Genomic DNA, 21,296 nt, shown 5'->3' on the forward strand with positions numbered 1-21,296 from the left:
CATGTCTAGAATATACAGTTGATCCTTGAACAATGTGGAGGTTTGGGGCACCAAATCTCTGCCCAGTTGTAAATCTGCCCATAACTTATAGTTCACCCTCCATATCCATGGTTCCTCCATATCCACAGTTCTGTATCCACAGATTCAACCAAATACAAATGTATTTACTATTAAAAAAATCCATATATAAATGGATTTGCACAGTTCAAACTTGTGGTGTTCAAGGGTCAACTGTACAAAGAACTATCAAGACACAGCAGTAAGAAAACAACCAAGTTAGAAAATAGGCAAAAGATGTAAAGAGACATTCCACCAAAGAGGTTATAAAGATGGCCAGGAAGCACATGAAAAAATGTTCAATGTCACTGTTATTAGGGAGATGTAAATTGAAACCACAGTGATATAGCACTACATACTTATCAAAATGGCTAAAATAAAAAATAGTGATAACACCAAATTCTGGAGAGGGTACAGAGAAACCATAATGCTCATACATTACTGGTAGGAATGAAAAACAGTATGGGCACTCCAGAAAAGTTTGGTAGTTTATTATAAAACTAAACATGTATTTAGTGTATGATCCAGCAATTGCACTCTTGAACATTAATTACAGAAAAATGAAAACTTATGTTCATATAAAAAATTATATATGAATATTCATAGCATCTTTATTCATAATAACTGAAGACTGGAATTATCCCAAATACCCTTCAATGGGTAAGTCAATAAAACAACTGTAGGGAGTTCCCATTGTGGCTCAGCAGAAACCAATCTGACTAGTAACCATGAGGATGCAGGTTCGATCCCTGGCCTCACTCAATGGGTTAAGGATCCAGACTTGCCGCGAGCTGTGGTATAGGCTGGAGATGCGGCTTGGATCTGGCATTGCTGTGGCTGTGGCGTAAGCCAGCAGCTGCAATTCTGATTCAACCACCAGCCTGGGAACCTCCATATGTCTCAGGTGCAACCCTAAAAAAAAAAATCTGTAGTATATCCACACTATGGAATTCTACTCAGCAATAAAAAAAAGAACAAATTATTTATATATATAGCCTGGATGATCTCAAAGAAATTATGCTGAGTGGAAAAAGACAATCCCAAAATGTTATATATGATGTGATTCTACTTATGTAACATTCTCAAAATGAGAAAATTATGCAGATGGAGAATAGGTCAGTGGTTCACCAGCGTATGAGGATTTGAGGGGATGAACAGAGGAGAGAAGGATGTGGCTAAAAATGGATAACACAGTGGATTTTTGTGGTGATAAAACAGTTCTGAATGTTGATAAAATTGCATAGAACTACACGCATACACACACACACACAAGTACATGTCAAACTGCTGAAATAAGCTATGTAGATTATACCAATATTGGCTTTCTGGTTTTATAATTGTACAATGGGTATACAGGATGTTACCACTGAAGGAAACTGGATGAAGAATTCATGGGACCTCTTGGCACATCATTTTGCAACTTTCCGTGAATCTATCACTATTTCAAAATGGCTGTTCTTTTTGTTTTTCTTCTTTTTACAGCCACACCTGTGGCACATGGAATTTCCCAGGCTAGGGCTCGAATCAGAGCTGCAGATGCCAGCCTACTCCACAGCCACTGGCAATACCTATCCTAGCCTCATCTGTGACCTATGCCACAGCTTGAGGCAAAACGGGATCCTTAACCCACTGAGCAAGGCCAGGGATCGAACCCACAGCCTCACAGAGACTACGTTGGGTCCTTAACCTGTTGAGCCACAATAGGAACTCCTCAAAATGGTTGTTCTTAGAAGAATGTCCAAACATATGAATGACATAGCAACAAGGTTGATGTCATTTTGGTTCCAAAATACCAGCATTTCCCTATTCCAGGTACTTTGTTTTTTTTTTTTAACTTTTAAACATATTTTTATTTTTTATGATTTTTATTTTTTCCATTTAATTGGTTTACAGTGTTCTGTCAATTTCTACTGTACAGCAAAGCGACCCAGTCATACACACACATACCATATATATATATATATTTTTTTTTTCTCACATTATCCTTCATCATGTTCCATCATAAGTGACTAGATATAATTCCCTGTGCTATACAGCAGGATCTCATTTCTTATCCACTCCAAATGCAATAGTTTGCATCCATTAACCCCAGACTCCCAGTCCATCTCACTCCTTCCCCCTCCACCTTGGCAACCACAAGTCTGTTCTCCAAGTCCATGAGTTTCTTTTCTGTGGAAAGATTAATTTGTGCCGTATATTTGCTATTCTCACTGCTTAGTACCTTTTCCCTGCCATTCTTTCCATTGCTCACTCCTTTTCATTTTTCAAATTTCATCAGAGAGACCTTTCCTGAGCACTCTATTCAAAATACTAGTAAACACAACATTGTAAATCAACTATACTCCAATAAAATTAAATTTAAAAATTACTGCTAAACACAATCAACCACATACACAATTTCATAGCACACTGTTTCCTCCAAAATGCTCATCATAATCTATAACTTATTTCTTCAATTATTTAGGTTTCTCTCATTAGACTGCAAACTCCACTGAGTAAGGTCCTGGTTATTTTTGGTCACTTTGTATCCCCAGAAATTAACACATTGAAGGCACTAATTAAATGTTGTTGACAAAGGGAATGAATAAATTGTACCAGCCCAGCTTGGTGCTAGGGATGCACAAAGCCTAATTTACTAATATATAGCTCGCCTTCACACAAAGTGTCTTCTCTGCTCTCTCAAGGAGATACCATAGCACTGGTGTAGGGCTAACTAGTATTTGGGAATACAAAAATCCCAGCCAAGGTTTTAATTGTTTTTTGTGTGTTTTCATCTCATTATAATCAATCCTACATACCTTATAGGTTTGTTGTAAGAAAAAGTAGAGATATGTTTACAAACATAGAGTGAAATTCATAAAAAGCCCCAACAGTGCCCAGCAGCACCACCATCATTGTTATCACAGGGTTGTTTTAGCAATACACAGAATAGCCTGATATAGTCAGTTTTACGGGGACTCTGAATCTTTATGCCAAATACACACAAACAGCAGTCAGTAGTTACATATTATAACAATGCCTGGTATCAGGGAACAACAACTTAGTGAACAAACAGACCTGGAATTTGCTTTATTATCTGAAGCAAATTTTATAATTGAACACTAAATCATGGAGAGAAACCACATTTCAAGGCCATAGCAAAGGAAGAATAACGTTAAGTATTTGCTTTTATTAGGCTTTTGAAGAACCAGCCAAGTACATTCTTATAGCAAGCCTAGATAGATAGGGTTATCCCAAGGATTGAGACTTGATTTGCAATTTATATGATCTTCCATTTCTCATTTTTATGTCCCCCTTACCTCCATCTATAACTCTCAGACACTCAGTGTCCTCACACTGCTTTCTGGCTGCCTATGATCCCAAGTAGTGTCGAATGGTGTCTCAAACTTTCTCTATCGCTCTGAAATAAATAAAAAGAGCTTGAAGTAATATAAAGAATAATGGAATAGGAATTCAGAAATCTGAGTCTAGTTCCTTTCTTTCCCTGACTAGGTGAACTTGGACTTATTTATTTATAATTCCAGAGTCTCAGCTTTCCCACCTGTAATATATAAGTATTGGGCTGGAACTGAATTGCTAAAAAGTCTTTAAACTCTCATACTTGTGCATGTGTGTGATTCTAAAAAAATTTTGCTTTGTTTTATTCCAACATGACCCTTCTCTCTGCTATGTGATAATATCTAATACTAGGTAATTTATCAGATAAATTGATACCTATCAACATACTGCTGGCTATTGTGTTACTCCTTCCAGAGAACAAAATGTGTTAACACAATGAAAACACGTGTCTCTTTAATGAGGCTTTCATCTTGAAGAAAAGAAATAAGGATAAGGATTTCAAAGGTTTTGATGTTCTGGTAGGAAAGAGACGTTTGGCAAGATGGCCTTACCTCTCATGAAGTAAACATGTATTTATGGATTAGAAGGGACAGCAATGGTCTAGATCTAATATGTGTAGCATCACCTCAAAATATCATGAGCATATAAAAACCAATAGTCCCTATTACTCTTATATAATACAAATGATTTAATTGCCCAGCTCATATTGTTATCATTGTAATATAAAAACAAGGATAGTTGCCTTATTTCTTGACACTCTGGTCCAAGGTTTCCATGGGGACAAGCAATTCCTGTGCCCTGCTGTGCAGCAGGTGCCCTGCCTGAATACCTAGGAAGATTTATAGATTAGAACTACTGATTTCTACTTTTGTGTAGTTGGATGAAGCTGTTAGTGAAGTTATACTTTAAGCTACCATCAGTCACCAGTATCTTTATATTCATTAGTTTGTTAAGAAGTGAAGTATTTTTTTCAAAGTCACTCAGCAAACAAAATGTACAGTCAAGGTATACTAATTCCTCTTTATATCACTCCATTCACATGTATAAGATATACACACTACCTCCTAAATATTCAGAAATACCCAATCTGGTGCCCCACCATAGCTTATACTTACCATCCAACAGTTGAATTTCCCTTTCTCTCAGTAAAAAACACTCAGCTAGGGAAAGAAGAAAATAAATCGATAATCAATGGTCTTGGATAGTCTCCTGGGGAGATAGGGGGCAGCAGTGGCTCTCTCTTGGGATATAAAAGCTGGTGGCAGACATACTGGGGAGTAATCATCAGCATAAACTGTCCTGAAGGCTGCCATTATGGGACCAAGGCCTATCCCCATCCAACAGGCTGTAGGCTGCAGTGTGGGGATGCCTCAGGCCAAACAAACAACAGGGAAGGAATACAGCCCCATCCATCAGGAGACAGACTCCCTAAAGACCTCCTGAACCCACAGCCACCTCCCTCTAGACATACCCACTGACATGGTCCTGCCCACCAAAGGGCCAAGATCCAGCTCACCCACCAGTAGGAAGGCACCAGCCCCTCCTACCAGCAAGCCTGCACAAGCCCCTAGACCAGCCTCACCAATTAGGAAAAAGACACCAGAAGTAAGAAAACTAAGATCCTGAGGAACTGAGTCCGCAAATGTAGGTCAGAACCTACACTGGGACCAGATCATCCCTGGCCCCTGGACAACAAGTGCTACTGTGACACATAGGACATCCCCTCCAGAGGGCCACTTCTCCAAGGTTGAGAAACATAACTAACCTTCCACATACATAGAAATACAAATAGAAACTCAGATTAAATGAGATAACAGAGGAATATGTTCTGGACAAAGCAACAAGACAAAACCCCAGAAGAATAACTAAGTAACATGGAGATAGGCAGTCTACCCAAGAAAGAGTTTAGAGTAATGATCATAAAGATGATCCAGGAACTCGAGAAAAGAATGGATGCAGAGAGCAAGAAGCTACAAGAAGTTTTAACAAAGAGTTAGAAAATATAAATAACAACTAAACAGATTTAAAGAATACAATACTGGAAATAAAAATGCACTAGAAGGGGAGTTCCCATCGTGGCTAAGGGATAACGAGCCTGGCTAGGATCCATGAGGATACAGGTTCAATCCCTGGCCTCAATCAGTGGGTTGAGGATCTGGTGTTGCTGTGAGCTATGGTGTAGGTCACAGAAGTGGCTTGGATCCCAAGTTGCTGTGGCTGTAGCGTAGGTCAGCAGCTACAGCTCCAATTTGACCCCTAGCCTGGGAACTTCCACATGTTGAGGGTCCAGCCCTAAAAATACCAAACAAACAAACAAACAAACAAAAACCCCACAAAAACAAACACTAGAAGGAATTAATAGCAAATTAAATGAGGCAGAAGAACAGATAAGTGAGCTGGAATAAAGAATGGTGAAAATCACTGTCATGGAACAGAATAAAGAAAAAGGAATGAAAAGAAGTGGGACAATGACAAATACATCAACATTCATATTATAGGGGTCTCAAAAGGATAAGAGGGACAGAAAGGGCTTGAGAAAATAGTTGAAGAGATAATAGCTGAAAACTCCCCTAACATGGAAAAGGAAATAGTCACCTGGGTCTAGGAAGCACAAAGAGTCCTATAGATGATTAACCCAAGGAGGAACACACTGAGACACTGTAATCAAATTGACAGAAATTAAAGATGAAAAGAAAATATTAAAGCAACAAGGGAAAATTAACAAATAACATACAACAGAATCTCCAAAATATTATCAGCTGATTTTTTCAGTAGAAACTCTGCAAGCCAGAAATGAATGGCATGATATATTTAAGATGATGAAAGGGGAGTTCCTGATGTGGCTCAGCAGTAATGAACCCAAATCTGAATGGGAGCCTTGCTGGGTAGAGTATTTTGGTTGTAGGTTTTTTTTTTTCTTTCATCAGTAATGAACCCAACTAGTATCCATGAGGATGTGGGTTCAATCCCTGTCATTGCTCGGTGCATTAAGGATCTGGCATTGTCACGAGATGTGGTGTAGGTCACAGACATGGCTCAGATCTGGCCTTGCTGTGACTGTGGTACAGCTCCAATTTGACCCCTAGCCTGGGAACATCCATATGCCATAGGTGCAGCACTAAAAAGACCCCCCCCCCAAAAAAAAAAGATGATGAAAGAAAAAAACCTACAACCAAGAATACTCTACCCAGCAAGACTTCCATTCAGAGTTGAGGGCAAAATCAAAAGCTTTACATGACAAGCAAAACCTAAAAGAATTCAGCACCCCTAAACCAACTTTACAACAAACGCTCAAAGAATTCCAGGCAGAAAAGAAAAGGCCACAACTAGAAACAAGAAATTTATTAATTAGGAAAGCTCACTGATAAAGGCAAACGTACAATAAAGCTTTGAAATCATACATACAAAGAAAACATCTAAACCAGTAATCGTGAAAGGAGGAGAGACAAATGCAGGATATTTGAAATGCATTTGAAATTAAGAGATTAGCAACTTAAAAAAAAAAATATATATATATATATATATGTATACACACACATACATACACACTGCTATAACAAAATCTCATGGTGACCACAAAGCAACTTGAAATAACCATATATATATATGCATTGCTATATCAAAACCTCATGGTAACCACAAACCAAAAAATCTGTCATAAATATACACACAAAAAAGAAAAAGGAAACCAAACACAACATTAAAGATTGTCATCAAATTACAAGAGAAAAGAAAGAAAAAGTACCTACAAAAAAAAAAATCCAAAACAATTAACAAAAGGGCAATAAAAACATGCATACTGATAATTACCTTAAATGTAGATAAAGTACTCCACCCAAAAGACATAGGTTGGCTGAATAAATACAAAAACAAGGCCATATGTATGCTGTCTACAAGAGGCTCAGTTTAGATCTAGGGACACATACAGATTGAAAGTGAGGGGGTGGAGAAAGGTATTCCATGAGAAGGAATATCAAAAAAAACTTGGAGTAGTAATACTCATATAAGACAAAATAGACTTTAAAATAAAGATTGTTACAAGAGACAAAGGACACTACATAATGATCAAGGGATCAATCCAAGAAGATAGAACCGCTATAAATATATATGTACCCAATGTAGAAGCACCTCAATATAAAAAGCAAATGTTATCAGACACAAAAGGAGCAATTAACAGTAAAACAGGAGTTCCCATTGTGGCTCAGTGTTTAGTGAACCAGACTAGCATCCATGAGGATGTGGGTTTGATCCCTGGCCTCGCTCAGTGGGTTAAGGATCTGGCGTTGTCATGAACTGTGGTGTAGGTCACAGACAGGGCTTGGATCCGGCATTGCTGAGGTTCTAGCATAGGCCGGTAGCTACAGCTATGATTGGACCTCTAGCCTGGGAACCTCCATATGCTGTGGGTACAGCCCTAAAACACACACACACACACAAAACCCACAAATAAACAGTAAAACAATAATAGTGGGGGACTTTAACACCCCAGTTACATCAATGGACAGATCATCCAGACATAAAATCAATATGGAAAATGGGCCTTAAATGACATATTAAATCAGATTACTTAATCGATAATTCAAGAGCATTCCATTCAGAAGCAACAGAATATACATGCTTTTCAAGTGTACATCGAATATTCTCTGGGATAGAACACATATTGTGCCACAAAGTAAGCTTCAGTAAATTTAAGAAAGCTGAAATAGGAGTTCCCGTCATGGCGCAGTGGTTAACGAATCCGACTAGGAACCATGAGGTTGCGGGTTCGGTCCCTGCCCTTGCTCAGTGGGTTAACGATCCGGCGTTGCTGTGAGCTGTGGTGTAGGTTGCAGACGCGGCTCGGATCCCGCGTTGCTGTGGCTCTGGCATAGGCCGGTGGCTACAGCTCCGATTCAACCCCTAGCCTGGGAATCTCCATATGCCGTGGGAGCGGCCCAAGAAATAGCAACAACAACAACAACAACAACAACAACAACAAAAAAAAAGAAAGCTGAAATAATATCAAGCATTTTCTCTGACCATAACACTATGAGGTTAGAAATAAACTAGAAAAAAAAATGTGCAAAAAACACAAACGTATGGAGGCTAAACAGTATGATACTAAATAACTAATAGATCACTGAAGAAATCAAAGAGGAAATCAAAAAATACTTAGAGGTAAATGGCAATGAAAACACAATGATCCAAAACCTATGGGATGCAGCAAAAGCAGTTCTAAGAGGGAAGTTCATAGCAATACAATCTTACCTCAAGAAATAAGAAAAATCTCTAATAAACAATCTAAATTTATATCTAAAGCAACTAGAGAAAGAAGAACAAACAAAACCTGAAGTTAGCTGAAGGAAAGAAATCATAAACATCAGAGCAGAAATAAATGAATTCAAGAATAGATGCAAACTATAGACATTGGAATGGATAAGCAATGGGATCCTGCTGTATAGCACTGGGAACTATGTCTGGTCACTTGTGATGGAGCAAGATAATGTGAAAAAAAAGAATTTATACATGTATGTGTGACTGGGTCACCTTGCAGTGCAGCAGAAAATTCACAGAATACTGTAAATAAGCTATAATGGAAAAATAAAAATCATTATTACAAGAAAGAAAACAATAGAAAAGATCAATGAAAATAAAAGCTGGTTCTTTGAAAATTGATAAACCTTTAGCCAGACTCATTGAGAAAAAAGGGAGAGGACTCAAATAAGTAAAAATTAGAAATGAAAAAGAAGTCATTTCTGACAACACAGAAATACCAAAGACCATAACAGACTACTACAAGCAGCTATGTGTCAATAAAATGGACAACCTAGAAAAAACTGACGTATTTATAGAAGGGTCCAATCTTCCAAGACTGAATCAGGAAGCAATAGAAAACATAAATATACGGAGTTCCTATCATGGCACAGTGGTTAACAAATCCGACTAGGAACCATGAGGTTACGGGTTCGATCCCTGGCCTCGCTCATTGGGTTGAGGATCCGGCGTTGCTGTGAGCTGTGGTGTAGGTTGCAGACAAGGCTTGGATCTAGTGTTGCTGTGACTCTGGCGTAGGCCGGAGGCTAGAGCTCCGATTCAACCCCTAGCCTGGGAACCTCCATATGCTGCAGGAACAGCCCTAGAAAAGGCAAAAAGACCAAAAAAAAAAAAAAAAAAAAAAGAGAGAGAGAGAGAGAAAACATAAATATAAGTGGACCAATAACCAGTACTGAAATTGAATCTGTGATTTGAAAACTCCCTCAAACAAAAGTTAAGGATCAGACGTCTTCAAAGGGAAAATCTATCAAATGTTTAGAGACATTAACACTTATCCTTTTGAAACTCTTCCAAAATCTTTCAGAAGGAACACTCCCAAACTCAGACACCTAGATCAATGGTACAAAATAGCCCAGAAATAAATCCACACAGCTATCATCAATTAATACATGGCAAAGGAGGCAAGAATATACAATGGAAAAAAGATAGTCTCTTCAATAAATGGTGCTGGGAAAACTGGAGAGCTACATGTAAAATAATGAAATTAGAACATTTTTAATACCATACACAAAAATAAACTCAAAGTGCATTAAAGACATAAATGTAAGACTGGACACTATAAAACTCCCAGAGGAAAACATAGGCAGAACACACTTTGACATAAATCTCAGCAATATCTTTTTGAAACCATCTCCCAGAGTAATGGAAGTAAAAACAAAAATAAACAGGAGTCCCCGTAATGGCTCAGTGGAAATAAATCCAACTAGGAACCATGAGGTTGCGGGTTTGATCCCTGGCTTCGTTCAGTGGGTTATGGATCTGGCATTGCTGTGGCTCTGGTGTGGGCCGGCAGCTACAGCTCAGATTCAACCCCTAGCCTGGGAACCTCCACATGCAGTGGATGCAGCCCTAGAAAAGACAAAAACAAAACAAAACAAACAAACAAAAAACACCAAAACGCCCCACAAATAACCCAATTAAAAAAATGAGAATAAGATCTAAATAGATATTTCTCCAAAGACATATTGATGGCCAAAAATCACATGAAAAGAAGCTCAACATCACTTATTATTAGAGAAATGCAAATCAAAACTACAATGAAGAAGCACCTCATCCAAGTCAGAATGGCCATCATCAAAAAGTCTACTAATAATAAATGCTGGGTGGGGAGGGAGTGGGATGGATGGGGTGCTTAGGGTTAATAGATGCAGACTATTGCCTTTGGAATGGATTAGCAATGAGATCCTGCTCTGTAGCAATGGGAACTATGTCTGGTCACTTATGATGGAGCATGATAATGTGAGAAAAAAAGAATGTATACAAGTATGTGTAACTGGGTCACCATGCTGTACAGTAGGAAATTGACAGAACACTGTAAACCAGCTATAATGGAAAAAAATAAAAATCACTATATAAAAAAATAATAAAATAAATGTTGTAGAGGGTGTGGAGAAAAAGGAAAACCCCTATACTGTTGGTGGGAATGTAAAGTGGTATAATCACTATGGAGAAAAGCATGGAGTTTCCCTTAAAAAACTAAAATAGAACTACCATACGATCCAACAATCCTACTACTGGGCAATATACCAGGAGAAAACCATAATTCAAAAAGATACATGACCCCAGTATTCATAGCAGCACTATCACAACAGCCAAGATGTGGAAGCAACCCAAGTGTCCATCATCAGATGAATGGATAAAGAAGGTGTGCTATATTTATACAGTGGAATATTACTCAGCAATAAAAATGAATGAAATAATGCCATTTGCAGCAATGGTGGACCTAGAGATTATCACACTACGTGAAGTAAGCCATATAAGAAAAGACAAATACATATGATATTATTTATAAATAGAATCTAAAAAATATACAAATGAATTTATATACAAAACATAAATAGACCCACAGACATAGAAAACAAACCTACGGTTACCAAAGAGGAAAGAGGGGGAGGGATAAATTAGGGGTTTGGGATTAACACATACACATTACTATATCTAAAATAGATAACTACTTTGGCATTTGGAGTGGATGGGCAATGAGATCCTGCTGTATAGCACAGGGAACTATACATCTATTCGCTTGTGATGGAACACGATGGAGGATCATGTGAGAAAAAGAATGTATACATATATGTATGACTGGGTCACTTTGTACAGCAGAAATTGACAGAACATTGTAATCAATCATAGTGAAAAATTAAAAAATAAAAAATGAAATAGCACAAAAAATAAATAAATAAAATAGATAATTAACAAGGACCTGCTGTATAGCACAGGGAACTATATTCAAGATTTTGTAATAACCTATAAGGGAAAAGATTCTAAAAAAGATAGATATATACGTCTGTATAACAGAATCACTTTGCTATACTCCTGAAACTAACACAACATTGTAAATGAACTATACTGCAATATAAAATAAAAAGTCTGTAAGACTAAAAGAGCAAAATATAAAAGCACTGTACTGTAGTTGATGATGTTCTTTCCTATGGGGGTACAGATCAACAATCCTGATACTGTTATACATGTATATTTGAATTGAAAAATTAAATATATGGCAGATGCTAGGAGACAGTTTTCTCACTATTGGAGATAAGCAAAGCAATTCTTGTGGTAATGTACTACTGTTGGATACATCAGTATTAATTCATATTTATCTTTTATATAGATGGCACATATGGAAATATTTATAGATATCTTTATATGGACTATTATGAGTATGCTATGATTATGAGATATGAGTATACACACAAATATTTCTTTGCTCTGCCAGCCAAAAGGGCCTACAAGAAATGACACTCAAGAAATCTTAAAGCAAACAGAAGTAGAAATAAGCACAGATCTTGGTTCCTAATACCATTTTCCATAAAAGGAACCAGACTCCTCAGAGAAATTACTCACTCAGAGAGGGAATACAGATTAGACAGGAGGATCTTATCAGTTAAAAAGTAAGGAAGTGCTAAAAATTTAAAAAGCCCCTCAATGATGGGCTCATGTCAAGGAAGACAGGAAAGAACTCCCAATGGTCAAAGCTATAACGATAGAAGCAGCATGGTAAATAAAGTAATATTGGATTATACTGAAAGTATAAAATAAATATCTATGAGTCCATACTGACATAAGTTAATTATTGAGTAAATTTTAAAAATGTGAGAGAATAGACCAATTGCCAACGCAGAATTCCACATAATTTATGTAGTTATTTCTCCTCACAGGGAGGTGAAGTATAACTCCCTATTCCTTGAGAATGAGCTACACATAGTGACTTCATTCCAAAAAAGTGTGATTTTCAGTGCAATAACCTGACAAACACTACTTTAGCTAGGTGGTCAAGGTCAACATTAACAAGGACAAGCCATGTTGATGGTACTCTTTTTTTTTTTTTTTTTTGTCTTTTCTAGGGCCACACCTGCAGCATATGGAGGTTCCCAGGTTAGGGGTCAAATCAGAGCTGTAGCTGCCGGCCTACACCACAGCCACAGCAATGCCAGATCCGAGCCACATCTGTGACCTACACCACAGCTCACAGCAACACCGGATCCTTAACCCACTGAGCGAGCCCAGAGATTGAACCCGCAACCTCATGGTTCCTAGTCGGGTTCATTAACCACTGCGCCACGATGGGAACTCCTGATAGTACTCTTGATATTATGTGATGAAAAGGGCACTTTCCCTCTGTGGTCAACCTCCTCAAAAATCCATAGTCTCAGGCTAATTTGAGAAAAATAATTAGGCAAATACCAGTTGAGGGACATTTTATAAAATGCCTGACTACTACTCAAAACTCTCAAGGTCATAAAAAATGAGGAAAATCTGAGAAATTGTCACAGCCAAGAAAATCCTAAGGAGACACGTCTACTAAATGTAATGTGGGATCTGGGATGGGTTCCTTGGACAGAAAAAGGACACTAGGTAAAAATTAAGGAAATCTTAATAGAAAAAAAAATCTTGGAAATAAAGTAGGGACTTTAGTTAATATGTGTGAAATATGGGAAATCTGTACCATCTTTCCTTTTTTTAGTAAATCTAAAACTGTTCTGAGATTTTTTTTTAAGTTTGTTGTTAACAAGTAGAGTGATGGAGATAATATTAGCATTATTGCTAATGACATAATTGTATATCTGGAGACTCCAAGAGAAAATTATTATATACAGTGGGTCTTTCCTGTCCATGGACTTCACATCTGAGGAGTCAACCAACTGTGGATTAAAAATATTTTTTAAAAAAGGAGTTCCTGTCTTGGCTCATTGGAAATGAACCTGACTAGCAACCATGAGGACACAGGTTTGATCCCTGGCCTCACTCAGTGGATTAAGGATCCAGCATTGCCATTGAGCTGTGGTATAGGTGGCAGACATGGCTCGGATCTGACGTTGTTGTGGCTGGGCTACAGCTTGGATTTGACCCCTAGCCTGGGAACCTCCATATGCCATGGGTGAACTTCACAATAAATGATAGTGATAGGTCATAATTCGTTGAATAAAATAAGAAACTATTAATCAGACATAAATTAATAATTATAAACTCTGGAGTTCCCGTCGTGGCGCAGTGGTTAACGAATCCGACTAGGAACCATGAGGTTTCGGGTTCGGTCCCTGCCCTTGCTCAGTGGGTTAACGATCCGGCGTTGCCATGAGCTGTGGTGTAGGTTGCAGACGCGGCTCGGATCCCAAGTTGCTGTGGCTCTGGCGTAGGCTGGTGGCTACAGCTCCGATTGGACCCCTAGCCTGGGAACCTCCATATGCCACAGGAGCGGCACAAGAAATGGCAAAAAGACAAAAAAAAAAAAATTATAAACTCTGATGAGGAATAAAATATTTTTATACTTTAAAATTAAAAAAATACTTATTAATTACAAGGTGGGGGAAGAGTAACTTTATACTGAAGAACCTTGATAGCAACCACTTTAATCAAGTGATGAAAGTGAAAATCATCAATAATGGTACATACCGAAATCATGTACCAACTGATGGAATGTAGTGGTATGAACACAGCATCATTTCTGAAATCTTCCCGTCACTGATGCATAACATGAAATTAATCATGAGGAAATATTGGGTGAGCCAAAATTGAGGAGAATTTTATAAAATAACTGGCCTCTAGTTTTGGCATCTGAGCAATACTGGTCTTGTAGAATAAGTTGGGAAATGTTCCTTCCCCTTCTACATTTAGAATGAATTTGTGGAGAATTGGCATGAATTCTTACTTAAATATTTGAAAGAATTCACCAGTGAGGCTATGCGGGGCTAGATTTGGTTGTTGTTGTTGTTGTTTTTTGAGAGGGGTGAGGGAAGAAGTTTAAAAATTACTAATTCTATCTCTTTACTATTTATATTTTTTATTTCTCCTTGAGTCAAATTTGATCATTTGTGTCTTTCTGGAAATTTGTCCATTTCATCTAAATTTTCTGTTCTGTGGCATGGTATTTCTTTATAATTATTTTTATTTCTCCAAAGTTGGTAGTAATTTCTCTGTTTTCATTCCTAATTTTAGTAATTTGAGCCTTCTACCTCCTTTTGATCAATATAGCTAAAGTATCAATTTATCGTACTTTTCAAATAACCAACTTTTAATTTGTTGATCATATGCTGTTTTTCTATTCCCTATTTCCTCTATTTTGATCTAATATTTATTGTTTACTAAGTCTGCTTATTTTGAGTTTAGTTTACTCTTCTTTTCCCAGTGTTTTAAGTATAAGGTTAGGGTACTAACCTTTTCCTTCTTTTTTAACATACCAATTTATAACTATAAATTTACTGCTAAGCACTGCTTTGGTTGCATCCCATAACTTCAGTATGGTATGTTTTTGTTTTCATTCTTCTCAAAGTACAGTTGACCTTTAAAAAGCATGAGTGTCGGGGGAGTTCCCGTCGTGGCGCAGTGGTTAACGAATCCGACTAGGAACCATGAGGTTGCGGGTTCGGTCCCTGCCCTTGCTCAGTGGGTTAATGATCCGGCGTTGCCGTGAGCTGTGGTGTAGGTTGCAGACGCGGCTCGGATCCCGCGTTGCTGTGGCTCTGGCGTAGGCCGGTGGCTGCAGCTCCGATTCAACCCCTAGCCTGGGAACCTCCATATGCCGCAGGAGCGGCCCAAGAAATAGCAACAACAACAACAAAAAGACAAAAAGACAAAAAAAAAAAAAAAAAAAGCATGAGTGTGAACTGTGCAGTTTCATGTAAGATTTTTTTTCAATATTAAATACTACAGTACTGCACCATTTGCAGTTGGTTGAATTCACAGAGGCAGAACCACAAATGTGGAAGAACCATGTATGTAAAAGGCCAATTGTAAATTATACATGAATTTGCAACTGCAGGAAAGGTTGGTGCTCCTATCACATTGTTCAAGGCTCAACTACATTTTCTACCTTCTGTTATGATTCTTTCTTTGACCATTTGATTACTTAAGTGTATGCTGTATAAGTTCCACATATTTGTCTATTTCTCAACAACTTTTTTTTTTTTGGTTGTGCCTTTTTTTTTTTTTAATTATGTTTTCTCACCAGCAAACTCTGCATTTTTTTTTTTTTTTTTTACAGCACCATTAGACTTGAATTTCTTCAGTCTCTATCCCAAATAGTCTGTCTTTTAGGGAGAGCTACAGAACTCTCTGTTCTTATGGCCTGACACTCACCCTATGAAGAACGTCTGTGCTACTGCTCCAAAGATGGGGGCAGGAATTTTTATTCTTGCAGGGCCACCCCTTTCAAGCAAGGCCCTAGGCTGAGGAGAATGAGAGGATGGGGCATCACTGGTCTTCTCGGTTTGTCCTTCCCAGAATGGAAACTCTGCCCTATAGGGAAGTTGGAGTGAAGATTATTGGAGCCTGGTATTCTCAGTTTACTATACCTGAGGTAGAGTTTCTGTCCCATGAATGGGAGCTGGGTAGAGGAAAGAAGCCTCAGATATCTCTTGCCTGGAAAAGAGCTGCAACGAAGCTGGGAAGGATAAAGAATGCTGGTGACCAACCCCTCCTGGAGAGAAATCATTGTCTTAAACTGAAATCTGGAAAAAGAGCAAGTCCCATGTTATTAGCTACACCCAACTGGAACAGAGTTTCCACTGCACTGAGCAGGGAAAGGTGGGAGGTGGGAAATAATTCATGGTTCAAATGCCACAGATTCTAGCTGATCTTACCAAGATTCACTAGATTTTCTTGAATAAATATTTCCCCTTTTGCTGTAGGCTTTAAGAGAAATTTCTAGATACTTTAAATACTTGTTTTTTTTAAAATAATTTTTCCAGTTATGGTTGTTCTGCTGATAAGGAGGATCCACAGAGTTCCTCATGCCACCATTCTAGAAGCGTTTTTTTTCAAATAACATTTTTTAGAGTGAAAGAATCGAGCACTATTCTGAGTATGGGAATAATAATCAATTCCCATTCCAGCTTTAACACTTCAAATGTACTATGTAAACTGTTTTTCCTCATCTATAACATGGACACCTTATATAGCTCTCAGACTATGGTGAGGATTGAAAGACTACTGAAACAGCGTTATATAAAGCACCTAGCATAGAAGTTGACTCAATAAATGTCACTTCTTTCTCCTTCAAATAAATGACTGTCTCAGCCTGGATAGCTATTTTAGTGACTATCACAGTGCCTAGAATATGGTATGTGTGCAATAAATTGAACTGGATTGAAGGATGGATATATGAATGGATACCTGGGTAGGTGGTGAATCATTCCTAAGGTTCTAATTATTGATTTATCAATATAAAAAGCCAGGGTGATATTCAGAATACTTTAATGGTACATCCTGAGCAGACTAATCAGAACTGATGCTGGTTATCAGAAGTGATCACATAATTAACAGAGCATAGTAAAGAATAAAATATGGGGCCCGTTCTTAAAAAATAATTAAGAATTTCAAGATGGTGATAGCTTATCATTAAATCATGTTTGAAGCCCTTCCAAGCATCCAAGAATAAGGCCCTGTGTAATTGCAGAGAACATATATACTCATGAAGCCATCCTCTTTCATTTTTGCCCTAGATTAGGTGGGATCCCAGGGAAGTCCTGCTGTGAAAGGTGTTATTCCTTAGCTTCTGGAAGGGTTTAAGGGAAGGGGCTCAAAGTAAGGGGCTAGAGCAGCCCTAGGTGACAGAAGATAGATGGATACAAGGGGGACCATGGCACCTACTCAAACTTAAAAGTTTCTGCACAGCAAAGGAAACCCTAAACAAAATGAAAAGACAACCCACAGAATGGGAGAAAATCTTTGCAAGTGAATTCACTGACAAGGGATTAATCTCCAAAATTTATAAACACCTTCTGCAGCTCCATACCAAAAAAACAAACAACCCCATCCAAAAATGGGCAGAAGATCTAAACAGACAGTTCTCCAAAGAAGACATATGGATGGCCAAAAAACACATGAAAAGATGTTCAACATCACTCATTATTAGAGAAATGCAAATCAAAACCATGATGAGGTACCACCTTACACTGGGAAGAATGGCCATCACCAAAAAGTCTACAAACAATAAGTGCTGGAGAGGGTGTAGAGAAAAAGGAACACTAGTACACTGTTGGTGGGACTGTAAATTGGTGCAACCACTGTGGAAAACAGTATGGAGATTCTTCAGAAAACTAAAAATAGAACTACCATTTGATCCAGCAATCCCACCCCTGGGCATCTATCCAGAGAAAACCACGACGCACAGACACACGTACTCCGATGTTCATTGCAGCACTATTCACAATAGCCAAGACATGGAAACAACCTAAATGTCCATCGACAGATGAGTGGATCCAGAAGATGTGGTACATATTCACAATGGAATATGACTCAGCCATTCAAAGGAACGAAATACTGGCATTTTTAGCAACATGGATGGACCTAGAAATTATCATACTACGTGAAGTCAGCCATACAATGAGACACCAACATCCAATGCTTTCACTGACATGTGGAATCTGAAAAACGGACAGACTGAACTTCTTTGCAGAACAGATGCTGACTCACAGACATTGAAAAACTTATGGTCTCCGGAGGAGACAGTTTGGGGGGTGGGGGGATGTGCTTGGGCTGTGGGATGGAAATCCTGTGAAATCAGATTGTTATGATCATTATACAACTACAGATGTGATAAATTCATTTGAGCAATAAAAAAAAAGAGGGGGACCATGGCTTAAGGCACTGTGTATGTACTAAGCACTTGGTAAATATTCAACACCATAAAACACTCATAATGCAAAAAAAAAAAAAAAAGATTTCAAAAAATTCAATTTCAGAAAACTTGGGGGTCATATTACTTAAAGGTTAGTAAACCTATATAGCTAGCAGACCAAGATTTCCAGGAGTTCTTTTGCAAGGTCCAACTCTGTCCAGATTTGGTGCCACATGGTTGTCAGAACCAGTTTACTGATTCTGATAAGGATTTCTAAGTTTATGGTAGAGATGGGGTTGCCTGCTATTTCCCTGTCTAGCCTTGAACTCTTCACTCCACATTCCTACTTCCTCCCCCAAACCGGCACTACACTAAGAACAATTTTAGCAAGCCTTGGCTTGAGAGCAGTTTGCCTAACATATGTCTTTTTTTTTTTTTTTTGTCTTTGTTGCTATTTCTTGGGCCGCTCCCACAGCATATGGAGTTCCCAGGCTAGGGGTCGAATCGGAGCTGCAGCCACCGGCCTACGCCAGAGCCACAGCAACGCGGGATCCGAGCCGCGTCTGCAACCTACACCACAGCTCACGGCAACGCCGGATCGTTAACCCACTGAGCAAGGGCAGGGACCGAACCCGCAACCTCATGGTTCCTAGTCGGATTCGTTAACCACTGCGCCACGACGGGAACTCCCTAACATATGTCTTAATTCATATTATGGGGGTTTTAATGTTGAACAAGGATAGGTCTACTTAAGGAAATGGTGATGCATCCTATTGTTGATTACAAGTGATAGCAGAGGATGGTATTGTGGTTTACATCTCAGTTTTAGCTCTTTTACCCATTTTAAAGATAGATGAAACCACGACGATAGATAGATGATCAGTGCCAATAATAGTCAAAGCTATAGTTACCCTGCCCATGGACATCCCTCGCCATTATATTCTAGTGTTTTTTATTCTAGAATACTGCAACATATCAGTGTTTTTTCTAATTGAATGTGCAAATGAATCACCTGAAGATGTTGTTAAAATGCAGATTGCTAACTGAGTAGGTCTGGGTCAGGGCCAGAGAGTCTACATTTCTTCTAATAAGCTACCAGGTAATCCCCATTCTATTGGCCTATAGACCACAGAGTAGAATCACTGTGAATAATATTAAATAGATATTTTTCCAAATTAAAACATAGCTCTTGATTATAATCTGTAGGTCATTATTCTCTAAATTTTAAGGTAACTGTCTATACCTAGCTTGCGAAGTCAACTCTAATTAGTCTGAAGGTTGCGTGTACTTTTAGAAGGCTTCTTGCTGATTTCAGAGGCTTGTGCCTTTTGGTCTCTGAACTAATTTTTTAAAAAATTACACCATCAGAAATTAGGAAATGCTACCTGCCAACAAATATAGGACACTCTCAAGCTTGTATTTAGTAGTTTGTGACATCTGAATATTTCAAATATGATGTCTGGTCATCTCATTATTTTCAGCCTTTTAAGCACTGCATTCTTCCCACCTTCTCATGGAATGAGAAGCACATATTTAGACTATGAATGTATTTAAAACTTCTTGCTGCTTATTAATCCTCTCCCCACGTTATTTTTAAAGCCAAACAATCTTATTCATGGTGAATACTTTCATCCTGAATGCAATTTAAAAAAAAAAACTAGAATCTCATCTTCCAAGATTTGATAATAGCTCTATGGCTTAATGCAAGTTGCAAAATCACATTGTTTTATTAACATCACAGATTAGACTCTGCTCTACCCCTTGACTTATCTACATAATGCATTCTCATCACCGACTGAGGAATGTTAAAGAGAAAAACCACAAGCCCAAAATGACATAACTTTTGCTAAGCCCATGATGTCAAACCTAGGTTTAACAACTACCCTAATTGCAGTTTTGACCTTTACTGGAAATGCAATCTTAATCAATGGGTCTGAATTTTCTAGACAGCACCAGTGAGATCAACTGCTGCATGGGCCCTTTACATAACTTCCAGAGGAAGAAGAGGCAATCTGCATGATAAAATCCCTTGCCTTGCCTTTCCACCTCAAAAAAGAAGATGACTTGGCCTAAAAATAATCCTTTCTTTTTTCTTTTAATAGGTCCTTGTTCATCCTTCTTCCTATAAAAAACTTCTATTTCATACAACCTCTTGGAACACTCTTCTAGTTGCTAGATGGGATGCTGCCTGATTCATGAATTGCCTAATAAAACCAATTAGATCTTCACATTTAATTGGCTGAACTCTTTAACAAGAAAAAAATCTGTTAATAAAATTCAGAAAATGTACTACTAGTTGAAGGTTTGAATAATCTAAAGCCTATTTAAATACAACAATGCTTTTAAAATAAGATTTATTCAACATTTAGGAAAAATTCTGTTTGGTTAGAACTCATGTTTGAGATTTGGCTGTAAGACTGGTATTTATTGAGTCAACAGAGTGTATCCTGATGAGAAAAGGCTTCTTTTTTTGTATGAAAAATCTGAAATTAAGAAAGAGCTCCATTATTAACAGTCATTAATAACACAAATTATTTCACTTAGATTAATAACTCAGAAATAGAACAAAAAAAGCATTCAGCAGAGAAATAAAGCAAAACATTTCATATACATTCACATTTATCTATATCTTTAAGACTTGACATTAAGATATTTTCCTCCAAGTCACACTTCTTCCTTAAAGCCCACCAACCCATAGTGATATGTCCATCTTCCAAAATTCTATAGCATTATCAGTACAACTCAAATAGCAACCAGCTAAAATCAGCAGGTTATATTTTTCATACAGATTCAATCCCCTCCTAGGCAC

The 21,296-nt window shown here is 37.9% G+C and overlaps 1 protein-coding gene and 1 long non-coding RNA gene across 11 annotated transcripts in view; both read right to left on the reverse strand.

The window, feature by feature from the left end:
* Nucleotides 1-16,320, reverse strand: part of LOC110257706 (uncharacterized) — a 91,164-nt gene extending 74,844 nt beyond the window's left edge. The window contains exon 1 of one of the 2 annotated variants that reach the window (XR_014835548.1): nucleotides 16,221-16,320. This is a non-coding gene — a long non-coding RNA (uncharacterized LOC110257706). Of the gene's footprint in view, nucleotides 1-3,356; nucleotides 5,076-16,220 lie in introns of those variants that run through there. The other variant, XR_002340611.2, reaches the window with a different exon arrangement.
* A 4,504-nt stretch (nucleotides 16,321-20,824) lies between these two features.
* Nucleotides 20,825-21,296, reverse strand: part of IL13RA2 (interleukin 13 receptor subunit alpha 2) — a 36,362-nt gene continuing 35,890 nt past the window's right edge. For 8 of the 9 annotated variants that reach the window (XM_085006135.1, XM_085006133.1, XM_085006131.1 and 5 more), the window contains one exon: nucleotides 20,825-20,970. In XM_085006135.1, the coding sequence (XP_084862261.1) occupies nucleotides 20,920-20,970 (51 nt within the window). In that variant the 3' untranslated portion in view covers nucleotides 20,825-20,919. 9 annotated transcript variants of the gene reach the window in all.

This window comes from Sus scrofa, chromosome X (genome assembly GCF_054392235.1).
Source record: "Sus scrofa isolate SSC_HxYL_T2T_F1_AM1 chromosome X, Sscrofa_HxYL_maternal_Yorkshire_Landrace_v2.0, whole genome shotgun sequence".
NCBI classification, from domain to species: Eukaryota; Metazoa; Chordata; class Mammalia; order Artiodactyla; family Suidae; genus Sus; species Sus scrofa.